This window comes from Cygnus atratus, chromosome 4, assembly GCF_013377495.2.
Source record: "Cygnus atratus isolate AKBS03 ecotype Queensland, Australia chromosome 4, CAtr_DNAZoo_HiC_assembly, whole genome shotgun sequence".
Classification (NCBI taxonomy): Eukaryota; Metazoa; Chordata; class Aves; order Anseriformes; family Anatidae; genus Cygnus; species Cygnus atratus.
Window position 1 is genome coordinate 18,005,954 of NC_066365.1, and position 20,188 is coordinate 18,026,141.

General features: G+C 34.2%; 1 protein-coding gene across 3 annotated transcripts in view; it reads left to right on the forward strand.

Annotated features, from left to right (window-relative positions):
- Positions 1–16,884, forward strand: part of MICU3 (mitochondrial calcium uptake family member 3) — a 47,829-nt gene extending 30,945 nt beyond the window's left edge. For all 3 annotated transcript variants that reach the window (XM_035541315.2, XM_050710661.1, XM_050710662.1), the window contains 6 exons: positions 1,923–2,023; positions 2,351–2,522; positions 4,154–4,262; positions 5,233–5,390; positions 8,374–8,448; positions 14,418–16,884. In XM_035541315.2, the coding sequence (XP_035397208.1) occupies positions 1,923–2,023; positions 2,351–2,522; positions 4,154–4,262; positions 5,233–5,390; positions 8,374–8,442 (609 nt within the window). In that variant the 3' untranslated portion in view covers positions 8,443–8,448; positions 14,418–16,884. The remainder of the gene's footprint in view (positions 1–1,922; positions 2,024–2,350; positions 2,523–4,153; positions 4,263–5,232; positions 5,391–8,373; positions 8,449–14,417) is intronic.
- Positions 16,885–20,188: the final 3,304 nt, after the last annotated feature.

Sequence of the window (20,188 nt, forward strand, 5' to 3'; positions counted from 1 at the left end):
TTTAATTGCTTACAAGACATAAGAAATCAGGGTATCTGTGTTTCAGTATATTGTGTCCTGTAGTGGAGGATAACAATATTAAAAGACAAATAGTGATTACTTTTCTGAATTAATTTGCTCACTAACTTAACTGAAAGGCATGAAATACCTCTCTATATATACACTACGTCATCTTATTTCTTCCTGGAGAAGAATATGAGAATAAAGAGGAAGCTAGAGCACATGAAATATAATCTTGAGAATCCTACACTGATTATACTGAAGTATAGAAATGTTTCCTTCTTACTTCTTAGCTCTTGGATGTTAAAAGGAAAGATTTTGTGTTTTTACCGCCTCATGTTTTTCCTAGTTGTTGATTCATAAATACTATTAATGAATATTGCATTTTACCTTTCTTACAAATTAGTATATAAATGTGAAATTAATAAACTGTATTTCAGAGAATGTAGATCTGAAATGTTTTTTTCAAGAACACTCGAGATTTTTTTGTAGTTTCCTCATTTAGAGTTTCTCCATTATTATATAAATACATGATCTCTTCAGTTAGGAAATAAAGTCAGACTTAAAGGATTCTGAGTGCTGCTTGCAGGTTTGTATAAGCTGATCTTTACAGATTTCTGTACTTAAAATAAATCCAATATGTTTATAATCTGTCATGGTGATAAATTACTAATATTATAAGTCATCTTCTAAATACTTGCTAGGTTTCTGTACTGTATATTCTATTTTGTACTCTAAGAGTGGAGTCGGTAGGCATACTTTCATAAAAATATGGTGTTGCTGATTGTCTGTCCAAGGCAAGCTATTAGCAGGGACTACTGCCTCCCACCCTTTGCTTTTAAATAAGATCTTGTCTTTGTAAGAAAATGGGAGTTTGGACAGAAGTTTCTCCCTAGGCAGGTGCACAAGAAAACTACATATATTTTTGAATTTCAAATGTTGGCAAATGTACATAAGAACAGAAGGACATTCCCATGGTGGAATACTATGGCTTAAGACCCTTACTTTACTGAACCGTTTTTCTAGCTCTTCAGTATATGAAGAGTCTCCTTGTAAAAGCGGTAAAATCAATGCACATACAGTGACAGTTATGGGTAATGAATATTTATATAGTTAAAAAAAAATGTTGCACATATTTAAAAGTCTTCCTATAACAAATGGTCAAAATTAGTTGCTTCTACTCTTGTCATTCTGTGCCTTAGAAGTTGATAGTTATTTATTAAGGAAAAAGTCTCTGCAGGGACCACATACTCTGGAGATGATGAATATTCCTAAGAGAATAAATGAAAATAATATCCCTCCATGGAATTTTTTTTTTTTTTTTTTTTTTTTTTTTTACAATTCTGTTGTTTTCAATCTCTTTTGACAAGAACATGTGATCTGTAGCCATCTGCTACTTATAATACAGAATCAAATAACGTACACCTTATTGATTGTTTCTGGAATACAGTTCCATACTTAATAATTTTGAAATATAAAACAAGATTATATGAAGTAACTATTTTTAGTATCTTTGTAGTTGCTTAGTAGAAAGGAGAGGAGATTGTATACAGAGGGTGTTATTCTTATGATTTACCTCAACTGACTAGATCATTTTTTTTCTCAAAAGCTTGTTTTTTTATTCTTTTTTTCCACCTTCATCGTATTACATTAGACTGTTCATTATATTCAACCGTTATATTAGATTGTTGTTCAAAGTGTTTTCTACTGAATGCAATTAACAGCCTAAAGTTCTTCTGCCTGAAAATTGTGTGACTAAATTAACTTTAATTTTAATACTAAAAATCTTTTTTAACGCTGTGAACGTAAAACATACAAACTCTTTTGATAGAAAGGCCTATTGTGTTGATAGGCATTCTCAGATTATCCTTCCGTAACTGATCCAATAATGGCCTTTAATTTTTTTTATTCTAATATTTAAGCGTGCTGATGATACTACAAGTTCACTGTCAGACACGACACTGCTTGTACACTTTTTTGGCAAGAAAGGAAAAGCTGAACTGAACTTTGAAGATTTTTATAGGTGAGTCTCAATTTTATGAATTGTTTGTGAAGAAATATTTTTATGCTCTAATTAATGTTTATTACATTACTATACATATAGTTTATGCATTTGTGTATATAACGTATATAGGATATAAATGTTATTTTTCCTCTGTACTACACATACGAAGAGCAAAATAAAGCAATTAACAAAATAAAACAGATATATATGGTTTGATTTTGGGGCTGATCCTATGTGGAGCCAGAAGTTGGACTCAGTGCGGGTCCCTTCCAATTCAGGATATGTTATGATTCTATAATAAAAAGCCATGTGCTATTTATATATTGCTTCATATTTATGCTTCAGATTTATGGACAACCTACAAACGGAAGTTCTAGAAATAGAATTCCTTTCCTATTCTAATGGGATGAACACCATCAGTGAGGAAGACTTTGCCCATATTCTTTTGAGGTATACAAATGTGGAAAATACATCAAGTTACCTGGAAAACATGCGCTGCAGGATTCCTGAAGAAAAGGTAACTGTTTAGCTAGGACAGCAGTGGGCCACAGCACCAAGTCCCAGTGTCATCAAGGTGAAAACATAGCCTTGCTGGACTGAAGTTCTGAGATTGTGTCACAGATCTCATTTGCACCAGGAATTAATTCTGATAATAATCTGTGCATCTTCCATTTTTCAGATTTCTTCCTGAATACAAAGTAGAAGAGTAAATAACATCAAATTATTTGTGTTCATTATGTGATTTAGTTAATAGTATTTTTGAAGCTTTATATTACATTCAAGTTCACTTTAAACAACAAAAAACGTCTTGAAAAAACAATTTTCTAACAATGAGATTTTAAAAAACCTTTTCTTCTGACTTCTCTTTTTCATTGGATTCATATCTAGATGTATTATAGTTTTAATAATGGGTCACATACATAATTATCAATGGGTGTGTGGTTCTTTTTAATGGCTGGGGAATGGAAAGGGAAGGCAGGGCTGTCTCTGTTGTACCAGATTAGGTGTAAGAGGAAGCAGTGTGGGTGGGATCAGAGTTTACACTCACTGACCCTTCCTGAGTTGCCAGTCTAGCTGTTGAGGAGTTCAGTTCTAAGTACTCTGTAAAAGGTCTGCGTAGCTTTTAATATATAAAGCCAAGGCAGTGCAACAGAAATTGTATGAAGCTCGTTTTTTCATGGTTCCTAGATGTTTTTTGTTTAACTGAAACTACTACAAATATCAGCTTCCAAGGAAAGTCTACGAATTTTAACAGAATTTGTGCACTAATATAACAGTTTTATTTGCTGTATTAAAATATAATCTGTCCAAAGGAAACTGAACTTTTTTATTTATTTTACATAGAAAGGTATTCCCATTCTAGCAAATGAGAGGCAGGCATTAATTCAGTCCTGGCTCAATTCAAAGTGTCTGTTTAAGATTTCTTTCACAAATGATTTAGAGGTAAATTATCAGCACTTTGAATGTGTAGAGGGAAGTAGTATACCACAAGAAAAGAAAAAAAAAGTTCTTTTAACAACTTAGCACCTTCACAGAAGAAATTTGAATTCTGATCAAAATTAAAAAGGTTGCTTGTGGGTTTGGGTTTTTTTTGTTTGTTTTTATTGAAGTTGAACAAGCGCTGTGATGTAAAATGTAGAGTATCAACTGAAGAGATTTATGTGGCTAAATCTGGATATGTAAAACCCTCAACTTAAAGTATAGAGCTTACATTAGATCATAACGTGTCTATGAATTCAGTGTATTTTTGCACACACACATAGAATTAGTAGTAGTTTGCAGGTTTTGAGTAGTAGACGTACTCTGATATTTATACAAACCTGAACTCTTATTCTCAGTATCTACTGCCATATCATAAAAATCCTCCTGGAATTTTTAAGATTGCCTTAAGTAGTGGAACAGCATTTTTGACTGTATTTTGAGTGTGAATTACTGTCCATTGCAGTGGCAAACAGGAAAAACATCTTACATTCTTCAGGTGGCTACAGTTCTTTACTTCACTAACTGCAGTAGAAACTTTTATTTCAGTGAATGTAATATCTATTATTAAATGAAGTAGACATATGTAATGGCAAGGTTTGTTTATTCACTTGTCACCACTACTGATAATTCTAATGGTACTAATACACATATTCTTTTATTCATTAGGGTATCACATTTGATGAGTTTAGATCATTTTTCCAGTTCTTGAACAATCTAGAGGACTTTACAATTGCAATGCAAATGTATAATTTTGCAAGTCGTTCCATAGGTCAGGGTAAGTATTATTAAAAAGTCAGATAATTATTGCATTTGTTGACAAAGATACTGAACTGTTGACAAAAACAGAGAGGAAATTGTTCTGTGAGTCCTAGTTTTTAGTTTTAGCATCTAAGGTAAAATGCTAAAAAGGCTAGAAATCTAGCTGTGAAAGGGGAAGTCTGAATTATTGTAAGAGATATGATAAAGCCTTACAAGATCATGTAAGTGGTGGATAAGCAGAATGCAGAAAAGTTTATCACCAAATCCTGCAATACAAGAGTTAAGAGGCACTTGATGACTCTAGTAAGAGATCAGTTTCAAGCAAACAAAAGCATTTATTTACACAGTGGGTCTGTGGAACTCACTGCTGTGAAATTCATAGAAGGAAACAGTATCAGGAGGTTCAAAGAGGGATTAGACATATTTTTGAACGAATCAGTAAGTGGGCACTGAAAGGCATGTACCAGCTGAAATGCTTAATATGACAGTTGAGATGCTTGGGGAGTGCAAGATGAACAACCATGTGAAGATGTCAAACTTGTGTGCTCACTCCAAGTAGCATCTCAGTGTGTCTAACAAGTTAGCACCAGTGTAGTCCTACCTTATGTGGCCTTACTAAAGGAGTATATGGTTTTCTCTGTGCTCTATTTCCCAAGTTCTGTTTCTTGTTAATTAAGTAGATATCATCAGTATAAATGTAATGTAAGGTGAATTACAATAAAATTTTCTGATTTTGCTACATATAGTATACTACGTGTGCTATTGTATTTCATGCAAAATAAAGGATATCGTACGTATTATTTTATACCATTTGAGAACTACTTATTTTAGACCTGTGAAATTCAATTCTACTTTTCATGTTTTATTATTCTTGAGTACTTAAGTGTGAAAGCTTAGTTTAAAAGTTTACATGATTTTCCTAATCCCAAGTTTCTCAAGTTTAAATTTCTGTGTTTATTTTTTCTTCTGCTATTTTCTTTATGTAGATGAATTCAAGCGTGCTGTGTATGTAGCCACAGGTGTGAAGCTTTCACCACATTTGGTGAACACAGTGTTCAAGATTTTTGATGTTGACAGAGATGACCAATTGAGTTACAAAGAATTTATCGGCATTATGAAAGATAGACTTAATCGAGGGTTTAGGGTAAGGATTTTAGTTTTTGTAATTACCTTAATTGACTTCACTACTTACTGTTACTTACTTTGTGATCTGAAGCATCAATATGTTGCAAACTAAATGTTTATATGTTTAAGCATATGTTAGAGAAATCCTGAAGCAGTCAAACAAATCAGATTGGAGATGAGCAATCCACTGCATACTGTATTTTTTTCTGTATCATTCAACTGATTGATTAGCATTAGGAGTTTTAACAAGGATATTAATTACGCCTGGGTTGTTTTCAGGAAAGAGAGTTTGTCTCTCTAACTCAGGCAGTTCAGTTAAAGGTCCATCAGCTGTTTTAAAACACTTAAAATACCAAGTGTTGACAGTGAGCGTTGGAAAGAGTTGCAGCATATGATAGTTTAAATTTTCAAATAAAGAATTAGTGAAGTTACACTGAACAACACTATATTCTGCTTCAAAGTTGCTTTTGATAATTTAAACCTATATCTAACACATTAAATTACAAGAAGCTAGAGGGCAGGAAATTACTTGCAGAAAATTTTCCTAGGGAACAAGCTTGTAAATCACACACAGAACTTTGTCCTTTAGTTGAATGTATAGGCCTTACTGCCCTCTTCAGGTTCATTGTAGTATAGTACACTGTAGCAATTGTAAAGTAGCAGAAAAAACTTAAATTAGGGTATGATCAATAACAGTTGCATTTTTTTCTTCATATAACAGGTGTTAACATTTTTAACCAAATGCAAAATTCTGTTTTTACCTACAACCTAATCCCTTAGGCATAAATTTTGAACTTTAACCTCTCTGTAAGGAGTATATAATGGTTTCTAAATTCACATTTCAGTATATTATTTCTGTAATGTAATTTTAGTCATTTTTAATTAGGTTTCTAAATGCAATTTTAGAACTTTCTGTGAAGTGATGTTGGGTCTAATAGGTTACTTGTTATTTTTGTAATATGACCTAATGTAAAAGTGTGGATAACAACCACTACATTTGTGATGAGCTTATTTTCTTGTTGGTCCTCAAATCCTTTATGGTGTGGGAATGATGATTGTTTCATAACCGTTTCAAGATGTTCAGCTATATGTTTTAATTGTTTACTAAATGTAAATGTGCAGCGTACGTTAATTTAACCAGAGCACAGTCTGCTTACTAAGCAATTCTTGTAATTGTTTTTACATGTTTCTGTTTCACAAAATGCATGACAGAAATCACATATAATTCTTGAGTGTCATCCAGCACTATTTAAACTTATGCATGTGCCTTTCTTTTGCGTAGGCCACTTGAAAATATTCTAGTGGACAGTATAAAAACTATGAAGGATAGGCAATGATGTTTAGACAAGTAGCACCTTCATTCATAAGTGTTAAGTCTAGTTTTAATTAGATATTGGATATCTCCTGGATTGTGTAGAAAGATTTGGTCCTATAGCTCAGTGACCAAAAATACCATATTCTTTTTTTTTTTTTTTTTAACATACCTACATGCAGATTTGATAGATTATTCAGGAAAAAAAAATAGCTTTCTTTTCACTGCTCAGTAGTACTCCAAGACAGGTACAGTACCAAACTTGTCGGTTAACCACTTCAAGAAAGGTTTTGTAAGTATCACACAAACCTGATTTTTCTGGGTGTGTGGGTAGTGGCCTATGATGTGAAAACTCTGCACAAATCCTCCTTTTAAGTTTAATAACACCTCCTTCCCCCATATTGTTTTAGAAGGGGAACAAGAAGAAACATAAGAACTTATAGTCCAGAACCGATTGGTGGAAAGTGTTATTAAGTGCTTCCTGTTGTTTGTACATTTAAAGTTGTACAGTATTTAGTGTGATTAGACCAAGTAAAAAATTATTCTTTAGCTCCTACATTGTGGTAGGCTCAAACATTGTCTTGTGCTAAATCAAAACTAACAAATCACTAATCTTTTATTTGTTAATAACTATGTTTTGAAACTATATGAAGATTTGGTCAGTTCATTGTACAGATCAAAGAACATTATAGCTTCCGCTTATGCAGTAGTTTGTAGCTCCGTGGAAATCCTTGCCTTGTCAAATTTTAACCTGTGTTATCAAGTGTAAATGCCTGATTTTAATATTAAGTATCTTACAATTAATGCCTACCCAAGTCAGTGTAGTTCCTGATTATCATTCTAAAAACATCTCAAAATAGCAGATTAAAACAGACCTATGATGTGAAGTGTGATTTCACAGTTAACATTTTCTACTCAGTAATTCAACTTTTTTTAAAGTAGCTTTATGAAAATGTTTGCCCAGAAGAATCTTGAGCTTATTACAAATCTTGTTACTAGAACCATGTATTATTAAAAAAGGGCATTTGTAATTATATAATCCAACTAAAGCAAAGGCACTTAAAGCAAGAGCAAAGAGTTACTTAAGTGTGGTGAAACTGGAATTCTGAAAGGTCTGTGTCCTATTTGTCCTATTTAAAAACTGAGCCATAAATTTATGAACTTGAAGTCAGGTACTACCCCTTATAGAAACGTTATAAATGTTCATTTTAACATGTATTTGAAGTATGGTTTTGAGAAAACAAAAGTCTTAAAGAGTTTATCAAATGAAATTTCTGTCTTTTTGAACACAATAACATAATCTGAAACTTTTTATGGTTTTACTATTTTGAAGCACACTAGTATATAATCTGCCATCAAGTGGTCAGTTAGAGTATTGCCATAAACTTAAAATGAAAAGCTTTTTTTCTGCTTGCTGTTTGGTTTAAAAGTTATTTCCTTTTTTTTTTTTCAGTTTAAAAATATCCAAGTAGATTCCCCTTCTTCTATAAATTAAATTTTTAAACTGAAAGATTCAGTCCTTGATGACTAAATGATAAAGGTTTTACCTAGCAAATACTATACTGTATCTTCTAGTTATTCGTCACTTAAAGCCATTTTTTGTATTTTCGTGATACTGTTGTCTTATGCTTAACTGGCTGCTTTCACATGTTGTCTGCATCTGCGCACTTCTCCATCTTCTGCTCCACAGGGCTACAAACCTATACAGAGGTATACTACTTTCAAATCCTGCGTGAGGAAGGAACTCTATAGCAGATAAATTACGGTATGTGTTAGCTGTCCAGTCTGAGTGTGCTGGCATGCTTGCAGGAATGGCTGAATGTTAAACTGTCACTGCTTCGTTTCCCATTTCAGAATTCAGGAGTTAAGTTATCTGATTGTAAGCAATGTAGTAGCTCAAAATGTCACGTTGTGTTTTTGACTGAAGTGGTAGGATTTTATTCTGGAGTTGGCAATAACTAACTCATGCTGTCAATGTTTTGTAAGCCAATTGCAACTTTGTGCTATGTTTGGAATAGGGAAAACTATTCTTTCCTAGTTCCTGTTATTGTTTTCTGTCTGTCCTGTGATCATCTTTTCAATAATTTCTCAGGTTCCTAGAGCTAATAAATATTTACCAATGAAGATTGTAAAAGCAAATTTTTCTCTCTGAGGGCCAATAAGTAACTTGATTCTGCTTTGATTTATACAGTTGCTTTTGAAAACAAAAATGTGGTTTTGGCACAATTTATTCTACATCAGCAGTGTTCAAAAATAAGCACTGCGACCGCACATGACCACCATGGCTGTTTCTGTGTATCTACCACATGAATATTCATTCTTACAATTAAATTGTATTGTGAAGTGTAAAAACTGCAGTGTAGATATTCTGGAGACATATTGCAAAACCACTAGTCACCCTCTGGACAAAGCAGAAATGTTTGTTTGAATCTTAAACTCCTTTGCATAAGGCAAGAGTTTATTCCTTTGCAGTTCACTGTTTTGGTGCCAGCACCTTTTTCCTGTTTATGTTTATAGGCTTTGCAGAAGTTGCTAACGAAGCAGCTAATGTAACAGCAGCTAATATAGGTTTCAGATTTATTATTTTGCAATGTGGGGGAACAAAGAGATGTACCAAACAAAGCCCCATAGCCAGTGGTTTGTGAGTGGACCAGTGGAGCAATCAGTGCATCTCATGTGCTCTTGACTCAGATGTTTTGACTATGGCTCCCCTAATGTTTTTAATTCGGAGGCACTATATTAAGCTGAGGTTTCTTGTCTAATAACCGTCTTCGGGTGCCTCAGGTTTAAACATCTCTTAAACAGTGTGGCAGCAATATAGCATCACTCAGCAGGTTTTCCTTGGATCCTGTTTATCAGAGGTGGTGTCTGGCTTCCATCACAGTGGAAAATCAAGTCTTTAAGGATGAGAGGTGTGGTCTATTTACTTGTACTGGTAGCCCACCAGCTCACCAGTCCCTCTGATGTTTTTCTTTTGTAGATGCCTGTGCAAGATAGGTAAGGGAGAGAGAATAATATTTAAACTACTGACACATCCCCATGGCATGTGTCCCAAGCTGTCGTCTTTGGTACTTTTTGTACCTTTTTTTTCCAATGAAGTGTCACATCTTTTGAGCAGGGTGCTTTTTTGAAATGCAGTATTACTATTACTAGATAGCTTGGGGCATATCCAGGTTTATGCAGCTGATTTGTCTTCACAGAACAACGTGAGTTCTATTTCATCTGCATACACTATACTATTACATTAAAATAATAATAACCATAGGATTCTTTCTTTATTATTTTGATTAACTGTTAACATATAGTTAGTATAACCTAAATATTGAAACATTTTACTAGTATATAAGGAACAAAAAAGGAGAATTGATCTTAACAAAGTGTCTAGTTTCTCCACCCAATTAATGGAAATATAAATAGCTAATGAAATACTTGGATTACTAAAATGTTGGTTTAGCTCAACAATCACATAAGAGGAAATTTGTGGCTTCAGGTAAAATGTGTGTAACTTCATCTCTTTAAAACTTTGACTCTTTCAGAATTTCCTTTCTTATTTTCCCATATCTTTAAATATCATGCTGTGTCTCTTTGTCCCCACTAATTCTGCCATTGATTAGGTTGTTTTGTTTTTGGTTTTCTAGATTTTACATTGCCAGGTACAATCTGCATTGTAATTGCGCAAGTGTTGTTTAAACTCTGAACTTTTCAAGGTAGTGAACAGCTGTTACAAGACATAGGCAAAACATTATACAGTCATGATGCTTTCCTGATACCTTCAGTGAAGGTTATGTGACTGACTGGAGCAAAATAAAGTGACACAAAAGAATCCAATGTCTAATCATCATGCTTAATAAAATTAGTTTGGTGGCAAAAACAGAGACTGTGATAAATGCATCAAGTTTACATACCTAGACATCTTGACAGAGTCTGAATTCAGGCAATAAATTGTGTGTTAAGATAGAGTCAACTCTAAGAAGAAAATATATATTTACATATACAGATATTTACACACATACACGGTGGAGATTTATAAAGGGAGATTTTATCTGTATTTTGTCTGTATAAAGTCATTCTCAAGGGAAATTTTTGAAGTTGAATAACAGAATGTCTACAGTACACACTGGGAGACAGCACAGAGAAAACAAAGTAATTCCGAGTGCAATTCCATGATCACAGGCAACTTCATGATAGTAGTGTAGAGATTGCTGGTTAATTTAGCCTACTCTTGCCACCTGGAACTCCTGGGTGCTATAACAAGGATGCTTCTGGTACCAAAAGCTTGCTTGTGTAGGACTATATCAGATATCCATTCCTTGTGCAGTGAAGAATGTGGTATAAGCCTCATATGTGTAAAATTCCTTCTTCCCTACAGACATGTTAGTCAGCCACTGCTCGTCTCTTGAGTAACTGCTCCTTGTCTCTTGTGATGGATTACGTTAACATATCTAGAACTCTTCTGAGTTCCTTTTGTGTAAAATGTTACATAGCTTATAATTTCACGATATAAGTATTTCTTAAAGATAGTTACAAACTTTTGTTAATGGAAATGGAAACTTCAGTCAAAAATTTAAGAAGTGGTTTAGAGTTAGCTACTGAGGAGAAACTAAATTTGTCTTTGCTATGCAGTGTGAGGTGAAAGTGAACTAAAAAGAATTATTTTCTATTTAGTTTTTAAATGGAAAAGAGAATGAAGACTGATTCGCTGGGGATTTGAAATTGAAAAGTTTCAATTGTTAATTAAATTTCAGTCTGATGTACAGTTTCTGATGTACAGAATGGAACAAAATGCAGAACACAAATTATGTGAAATACAAAAATCTGCTGCAAACGCATCCCAAGGTTAGGTACAGTGTGGTTTCACTGAATTTTACTTTGTTCCAAATGTAAATGTAAAGATCATTGTGCTTCGATATACTTTCTGTGGTAAGCTTAGAACTCTGATGAAAGAAATGCAGATTTTTGGCATACTTACCACTGACTATACCATAGTTTGAATTGGCACTCTGAAATGGGATAAACAGTTCATTGTGCTGAACAGTGCATCTCTCTAAATTGCATAAATGCCATTTCCTTCACAGCATAAAGAATGTTATACCCTTATAATAAATAATTAAAATCTGTCCTTGGGGATCAATTATACAAGGTCCCTGTGGTCTAAAGAGCTGACAGTGTTGTTGGAGAGCTTGTCTTTCTACATTGCTCTTGCTGCAGGGCACAGAACCTGGCTGGGCATCAGCAGGTGTACTGCTTTGTATGTACTGTAGGGAGAACAGGAAAAAAAAACTTTAGTAGAGAATTGGTGAGTAGAGTTGAGAGGTCGACTGTACTTCGAACATTTTAAGAAAAGGCTATCCATTAAATTTTTAACAAAGCACTTCCAGAGCTAATTTAGAATCACAGCATCACAGAATGGTTTGGGTTGGAAGGGACGTTAAAGCCCACCCAGTTCCAACCCCCTGCCCTGGGCAGGGACACCTCCCACCAGCCCAGGCTGCCCACAGCCCCATCCAGCCTGGCCTTGAGCACTTCCAGGGATGGGGCATCCACAGCTTCTCTGGGCAACCTGTGCCAGTGCCTCACTGCCATATAGTAAAGAATTTCCTCTTTACATCTAATCTAAACCTACCTTCTTTTAGTTTAAAATCATTATTCCTTCTCCTATCACTGTAGTCCCTGGCAAAGAGTCCCTCTCCAGCTTTCTTTTCATTTCTGAAGCAGGATGCTAGAGGCCAACTTCATTAGGAATTCTAATCCATTTAAATATGCTGTTTGATAAACTGTATATTCAGTAACTGTAATAGGTATTTAAGCTGTAATTCTGATTGTATTGACTTTTACAGTATTGGCATAAATACTTTGTCACAATAGTAAAACTAGAAATTGAGATGTATATCCCAATGATTTATTCAATACCTTAAGATTTTTGAATTACGAAAACTGTTTGCTAGATGATCTGAATTTTGTGGGGTTTTAAAATTTCTAATTAAGTTTTTTAGGAAGTAATAGTAGGTAAAACAAACATGTTTTGGATTGCGGAAGGAAATTTCATTTTGAGAAAGATGTGAAAGACTTAAGCATGAATTTAGAACCTCATATTTATTCATACTTCAACAATAAATTACTGTCTTTTGTCTTCTGGTTTGTCATGTAGTTAATACTTTGAAAGCTGTTAGTTTCCGTACTTTACCAATATACAATAGTTGAATACGTCTGTCAGAAGAGAGAGCTTTAAAAAAAATAAAAATAAAAACTGAAGTGGCTGCTGCTTAACTCATCTCCAGAGCAGAAGAAGTGAGAAGTGTGGGATAGCCACACCTTAGTCATTTTACAAATGTAACTGGCAGTTACAGAAGTCAGACTTGGTGCTAAAATTGAGTAGACCCTTAAAAACATCTCTGGATACAGTGGGAGGAAAATATTCCACTGGAATGGGAAGATATTAGAGAGCAATGTGACAAGATGTTTCTTCTGTAAGTGTAGTACACAGAGAGTAGATACAACAGAAATGTATACATTTAGAAGTAGGTGAACAGTTCATGTAGTTCAGCATTTCTTTTACAGATTTTCATGAACATTTCTCTGAATCTGTTTAATAAAATAAAAAGTAAATGCATATCTTAAAGCACCAGTTAATCAACTGAATGTGCTTTTGTGAAATAATGCAATGCATTGTACAAGTAATGCATTTTTAGATAAAATTGACCATAAATCTCAACTAAATTACTTATTAATGTAAGTATTATTTCTAATATTTAAAGTACTGCTGTGGATTAGATTGTTTTCTGAGTATTTACTACTTCTGCATAATACTTTATGCTTTTAATTATACAAGATGAGTAATAAGAATAGTAATAAGGATATTTGGGAATATAGGTTTCATTCTGTAATGGTTGGTATTCTGCGATGGCACGATATTTTTCACAACTTCTCTCAGTTTAACCAAAACAAGCTATCAGGCAGTCTCTCACCTTGACACTGTAACCATTTTCCTGTAGATGCTGATGGATTATGATTGAAAATTACTTGTAAATGCTTGTGACTCATCGACAATTGTTGTTCCTCCCTTAGCTTCTTTCCCTAGTTGCTATCCTGCTCCATCTTTGTGTACACACTATCAAAACAGGCTTGTGAAATTAGGTATAGTGGAAGAAATAAGGAGATCCAGTGATGCCTGCAGACAGCATACAGGCTATTGAGTCTCCCAGGACAGCCTTTGGCCATTATTCCTCTCCATTCAATGGGCGCTTAATAATGTTACTGAGCTACAATGCAGTCTAGGTTTATGGTAACCTAGTATAAAGAAGCTTTCATATCATCTACCTTTGTTATATTTGGCCTTTGTTAATGCCTCAGTTTCATGAACATCAATAGGTGTCTATGCGCATGCTAGAGGTGAACTTTTTAGCGCAGTGTCAACATGAAGAAGGAAGAAAGAAAACTATATAGAGAGTAGGAGACACATCTGAATGAATAGGAATAGTCCTTTCCTATAGCTTTTAATACAAATAGGCTTTGGTTGAATGCTGTGTGCTGTGAGGTGAGGATGTTTTTTGAAATCTTACCCTACCTAAAGGTTTATAACCCTCATTTTAAGTACTTTTGAGCCATAGAAGTATTTGATCTTTCATTATTTTAATATTAAAGCATATATCTGGTTTGTATGAGTCTGAGTAAAATTTAATGTAGTATCAGAGTGAAAAATATCTTTTTCCAACTCTATGTTTTCACTTTTCACAGGAGAGTCCGAAGTCTGGTTGGAAGGAATATTATTCTTGTGTGATGACTGTAACCAGTGAACATCTCAGAGATCTATGGAAGCAATTTCGGAGACGAGATATGCTAAGATAAAGAAAGAAATAAGGATTACGTGCACTGGTTAGAACTATATTTATTCCTATAAATTCTGGATGAAGAACAAGCTAACCCAGGTGAATTGTGAATCTTCCAGCTGTGTTAGAAAACAGAGGACAACTTTTCCACTAAAAGTACTGGTTATGAACCCTTACAACCAGTTTTCAGTATGTATTTATTTAAATGACAAACTATCCTCTGATTGGCAGAAGTCTTTTTTTTTTTTTTTTTTTTTTTTAAGATCACATTTTGAATATTTGTCATTATTTTGAGAGATGTTTGTCACGTAAAGGAAAACAAAAAAGAAGTATTACACCTGGGTAAGAAAACATTTTGGCAATGAACAGAAACTGCCCATATCAACTTAGACTGTGAATTTGCTTTCAGAAGAACACTACTAAATGTTTGTGCTGAATTGGAAATGAGAGTGCGTTATGTAGCATAACAATTACATACGAGTTGAATGTACAAATTAAACTCTTAGAAGCTATAACAAAGCAGTTATTTTGAAAATGGTAATAATATTATGGTCATAATGTGAAAGATAGGTATTTACCTGAGAGTGGTACTGTATGGACTGTAATGTTCAGATTCCCTAAGTCTTACTATTATTTTTATTAATTTATCTTTAAAAAAAATATATTGATTTTAAGATATCTTACAAGCAGTACGCTGAAGGAAAGTCAAAATATTCAAATTCATGTTAAGTAACACACACTTCATAATATTTATTCTAAACTGTATTTCCGTATGTATAAATTCACTTATATTAGAGTAAAATTTCATGTGTTCTTGTGAATAGTGCACTTTTATATGAAGTAAGACATGGTATTGAGTAGAAATTGTTGTCATCTAATTTGCTACTCTGGAATGCAGCATCTGAAAAATGGTTAAATAACTTGTGTTTGTGTCAAACTAAAAAGCAAAAGAAAACATAAATGCATGCAGCAGCTCAGAGTAATGCTCAGTTATATTATTTGATTATCGTGCATCAAATATTAGACATAAATTGGGTTTTAATAAGGTGATGGAGACTACAGGCAGTCAGTAGCCACCATGACCTTTTATGTCCTGTACGTTTAGGTGTTACGGAAACAGTCATAGGAACATTGTTATATTTATTTTTTCTCTTCCCTAATTTTTTTTCTTTGCAATTCAGTAGCAGTGTTTTTTTCTTACACCCTTTCAAAATGATTATTATGTGATGTGAATTAGGTCTAAAGAAACACAAACACAATTTTTATATCATTCTTGAAAAGGTTCACTGGACCTTAAATAAATCTGTTTAGGAACAATCTGTGCCTTGAAAGATTTCTATCTGGATAGACACACATTAAAACTAATGTCAATAAATTAGTGTTACCAGAAAGGCAAGTATTTTGTTTGGTTGACAGAATAAAACCAAAATAATGGTTTTAAATCTTCTAGTACTCCAAGTACTTGTAAGCAAACATTTCAAAATTCTGTTTAGTGCATGTTGTGTGAATACCATCTTAACATTGCATGCAAGTGGAAAAGATGTATAGCATCTATGGAAGTACACCTAAGTTCATAAATACTTAATTTATCATAAGAATTATCTCTATTTAAAAATCAAAACAAAATGAAAAGCAGGCTGTTTTTTAAGAAATTCCACTTTGAAAATTAAAAAAAAAAAAAGAAGCTAATTAGAATATCTTTTTAGGTGTGGCTTTAATCTAAGAAACAGCCAGTTCAGAAAGCTTTTGGAAGATGCTATTTTAATTTATATTTCATGATGAATACTTACCAAATTTCCACCTTGACATGCTTAATAACCACTGACAACAAAAATCAAGAAAGATTTGTATAGAGGTTCTTGAACTGACACAACAGAACATGGATAAGCTGCAGTCCCCGTGTGATCATTTAGGGAATCATTGGTATTCAATGTATCATCTTGGTACGCAGAACTGTCTCACTGCTTCTTGTCAGTGTATGTAAAGCCCAATTTGCTACTTCAGTGATGAAGGACAAAAAATGGGAAGAAAGGATAGGGAGTTACTGAAGGGGTTCCCCTCCTTCGTCTTCAGTCCCTGCTGCCCTTTCATAGTGGTCCTCACCATAGAGAAGGCAGCAGCACCATCATCACTTGGCTCCTCCACTACCCTAGGCAATAGTGCACTTTGCTTTTAAGGCTGGCTAGAGACAATTTTATCATTTTTCTATATATAGTTCCTAATTGTAGGCACTTAATATAAAATAGAATGTGAAAATGTCAGATTAGTTTTTAAGAGTATTTTTCTTGTGTTTAATAATAATTTATGTAATGTAGAATATGAAGATATGCATATAATATTCTTGTTTATTTCAAAATAAATGCACTTGAAACTAATTTTCTTTGCAGTATATATCATTCACGTTCTTCTGTCATTGATCCTTTTTTTTGTGTAACACGGGTGTGCAAGTACTTTACATTAGAGCATCTCTTCATCACAAGAGTGCTTTTTTTTGATCTTTTTAGATGACTATGCTTTTCTGCCACAGAATTCTGTATCAAAAAGCTGGACATACAAGGAAAGACAGGTGAAAACAAAGTATAATGGGACATGCCATCTGCTGCGGGGGGCACCCCTCGGACAGGCAGCAGTCAGTGTGCTCAAAAAAAGCTTATTCAAAATCCTCCAAATTCCTGTCAGCAGAGAAAATATATATTCTGCAACTAAGTAAAAGTTGAGGAACTGAAGGCTTTGACATTTTTAATCCAGCTCTTGGTCTCCTCCATAAATTAAGAAGACTGTAATAATGCAAAAAGTTATTTAGTGGATGCTAGGAACTACTCGCTGAGGCGCAGTGCAGCTGTAAATTCTGATAAAATGGTAACTGCTAAACCCCGCAGCTTTGTGATACTAGCTTCTGTCTGAGCTCTGATGAATTCCTCCTTCCCAGCAGAATATCCTGTACAGTATTAGCTGCTCCCTGCTAATATTCTGATGGTTAAAATCACACTGGCAGATTCTCTCTATGCACATTTTGACAGTAAGTTGGTTCCAATTACTTTCACAGCAAATTTATGCACTTTCTTCTAAAGTTATCAGGCTGAAGAAGAAGAAATATGAGCTAATGGTGACTAACAGCATATCGTTGGTCATACTGCCTGCTTTTCTATAGTTACTTGGTCGCTTCTTTTCCTAAATACCAGGATAAGAATGCATTCAAACAAAATGAGAATAAAACAATAGAGGAATGTTTCGCTTTGCTTTGATTCAACATTGCATTATACTCTCAAAGTAATCGTGCTCTCTTGTCCCTCTGGGGACACATTCGAAACAGTTTCTGGCAAAAGAACTCCAGGCTAATACTTGCAGAATTAGAAAAATCAGACCAAAATCTGACTATTCCAAAAATCAGTCTGAAAAAAGACTATAGCAGTATCAAGTCTGAACGCCCCTTAAAATCAAGCCAAAGTTAATGTATTTTCTAATATATGTGAGGTCTGAATGTATAGTATTTTTTCCCAATATTTGAAAATCCATGAAAGTATTTGTTCAGCACCCTGAACCTGTCAGCAGATGGTGCCCTTGGATATATTAAGTTCTTCTTACACACAAAAAGGCAATTAAATACATGGAGCATGCCTTAATCTTGAATGGGTAATGTTATTTTTTACCACTACCTTGACTTATAAATTCCTCCTACAGAACAACACTGTTAACTAGAAAAGTTCCATAAGAATATTAGTATCCAGTTGAAAAATTGTAATATAAAATACCTAATCTGTATATATAAACATGTATATAAACAGGAACTTATTCAACATTTAAGTTTTAGTAATAAGTTGCTATTTATTCAATATAAGGAAACACGTTATTACTCCTGTTTTGTTTTTTTTTTGAGAAAGTACACAGAGCTGAGGTACCTACATTCACCCTAATTTAAAAAATAAATGAAATGAACATCATAACATCATTGCAGAAGAACTTTTCCAGCTCCTGTTTCATAGTATCCATTGCAAACTTTTTATTTACAGTTTCCTTCTGAAAAATAGATTTATAATCCTTCTCCTTTTTAAACAGCTATAGCTATTAGCCGTGTTTTTTTAATAACTGATTTTACCATTAAGCAGTTTAGGTGATATGCCTGAGGTTGTATTTTCTGGTTGGAAAGAATGAAGTCATTTCATTCTAACCCTGAATTAGAAGGTACAACCTGAATTCAAGAGAGGTGGTGCTGTAAGGAAAAAAAATATATTTCAGGTATTCAAATCTCTGCAGAGCCACATATGCTCTTTAACAAATGCACACAGAGAATTGCACAATGTCCAGAAATACTGCAAACCATTTAAAATCAGCAAATGAACTACACTGCGTAACAGGTCAGCCCTGAGCGATCAATATGTTTGGGGGATAAACAACACATTGAAAAAATTACTGCTGAAAGTGACAGAAGAGTGGGTGGATAATAAGCCTAAATACGGCTTTGAACAACATCCCTGAGGGCAGACTCTGCAAATACAGTATTATATCAGTCTGGAGCAGCAATCAGGAAATCACCAGGAAAGATTTCATTACTTGAAAACTAGCTAAATGAGCCTCTCCCGTGGAGAACCGGGCAAATTTCCACACGCTGGAAAGTGAAAAAGAATATAAATAAAGCTTACAGCAACACTTAGGTTTGGTATGCAAACAGTTGTAATTTATTAAGTACCTAGATAGGGTGCAAGAGGGTGAATACCTGTGGGCCAGTGGTTCAATTAAAATACGTCCTATGGCTAGAATAGTTAAGACAGGAGTGGCTACCAAGTGGCTTTTCTTATGCAGCTGAGAACCACGAACTGTAGGCAGATAGTACTTGAGTCCAGCTGGGATGCAACAAGCATTTTCTAATTGGTTTCTTAGGAAGGAGACATTGCAGAGAGATTTCTTTTTCCATGTGCAGCAAGAGCGCTCCATCTCCCAAACACTGGAGAGAAGCAAGCAGCACATTGCCTGTTGTGAAGGTTGAAGAACATCCCTGCAGAGCCACTGGTTTGTCTAATTAGCAATGTCTGTCAGCTTGTCTGGGTGTCTGTGTCGATGCAGATTCCTGCTTTTACCTTCTTGTCCGTGTATTGCACTGGTGTGAAGGCAAATAGTTATCCTCCTGTCCTGTTGTCCCTCCTCCTCTTCCCGTTCTACTTCATGTGTGGGACAACTGGTGATGGAGAAACGATTCATAGTGGATTGTTTACACAGAGGAGAAGATGTTCATAGTCTATAAGCCATAAATTCCTGGTCAGATTCTATGAAAAAAAATATAAGAGTATTTTTCATGTGTGTTTATTTAGCACTCACTGTATTCTGTATATACCTAGTTCAGGAGTTTTTAATTGACCAAATAAACATTATTTTTCTAAAATACCACACTTAAGATCAAATTAAAGTTATTATGAGACTGTAGGAAGAACAATGCTTTATCACTTTCAAATGATTTTAGCATTCAGTAAATCTGTGACGTTAAAAGGAGCTCATAATATGAAGTCTTGTTATTTCACACTCAGTTGTTGTAATGATAGTCTTAAGAGTTCAGGGGAGTTTTATAGCTGAAATGTGATGAGCTGGATACACATGTTGTATTTCCAGCTACTTATTGTAACTCATGAGTGGGCTGTAAATGTGAATGCCTATGGCCAGCCTTGGATATTAAATCCTCAGGAAACT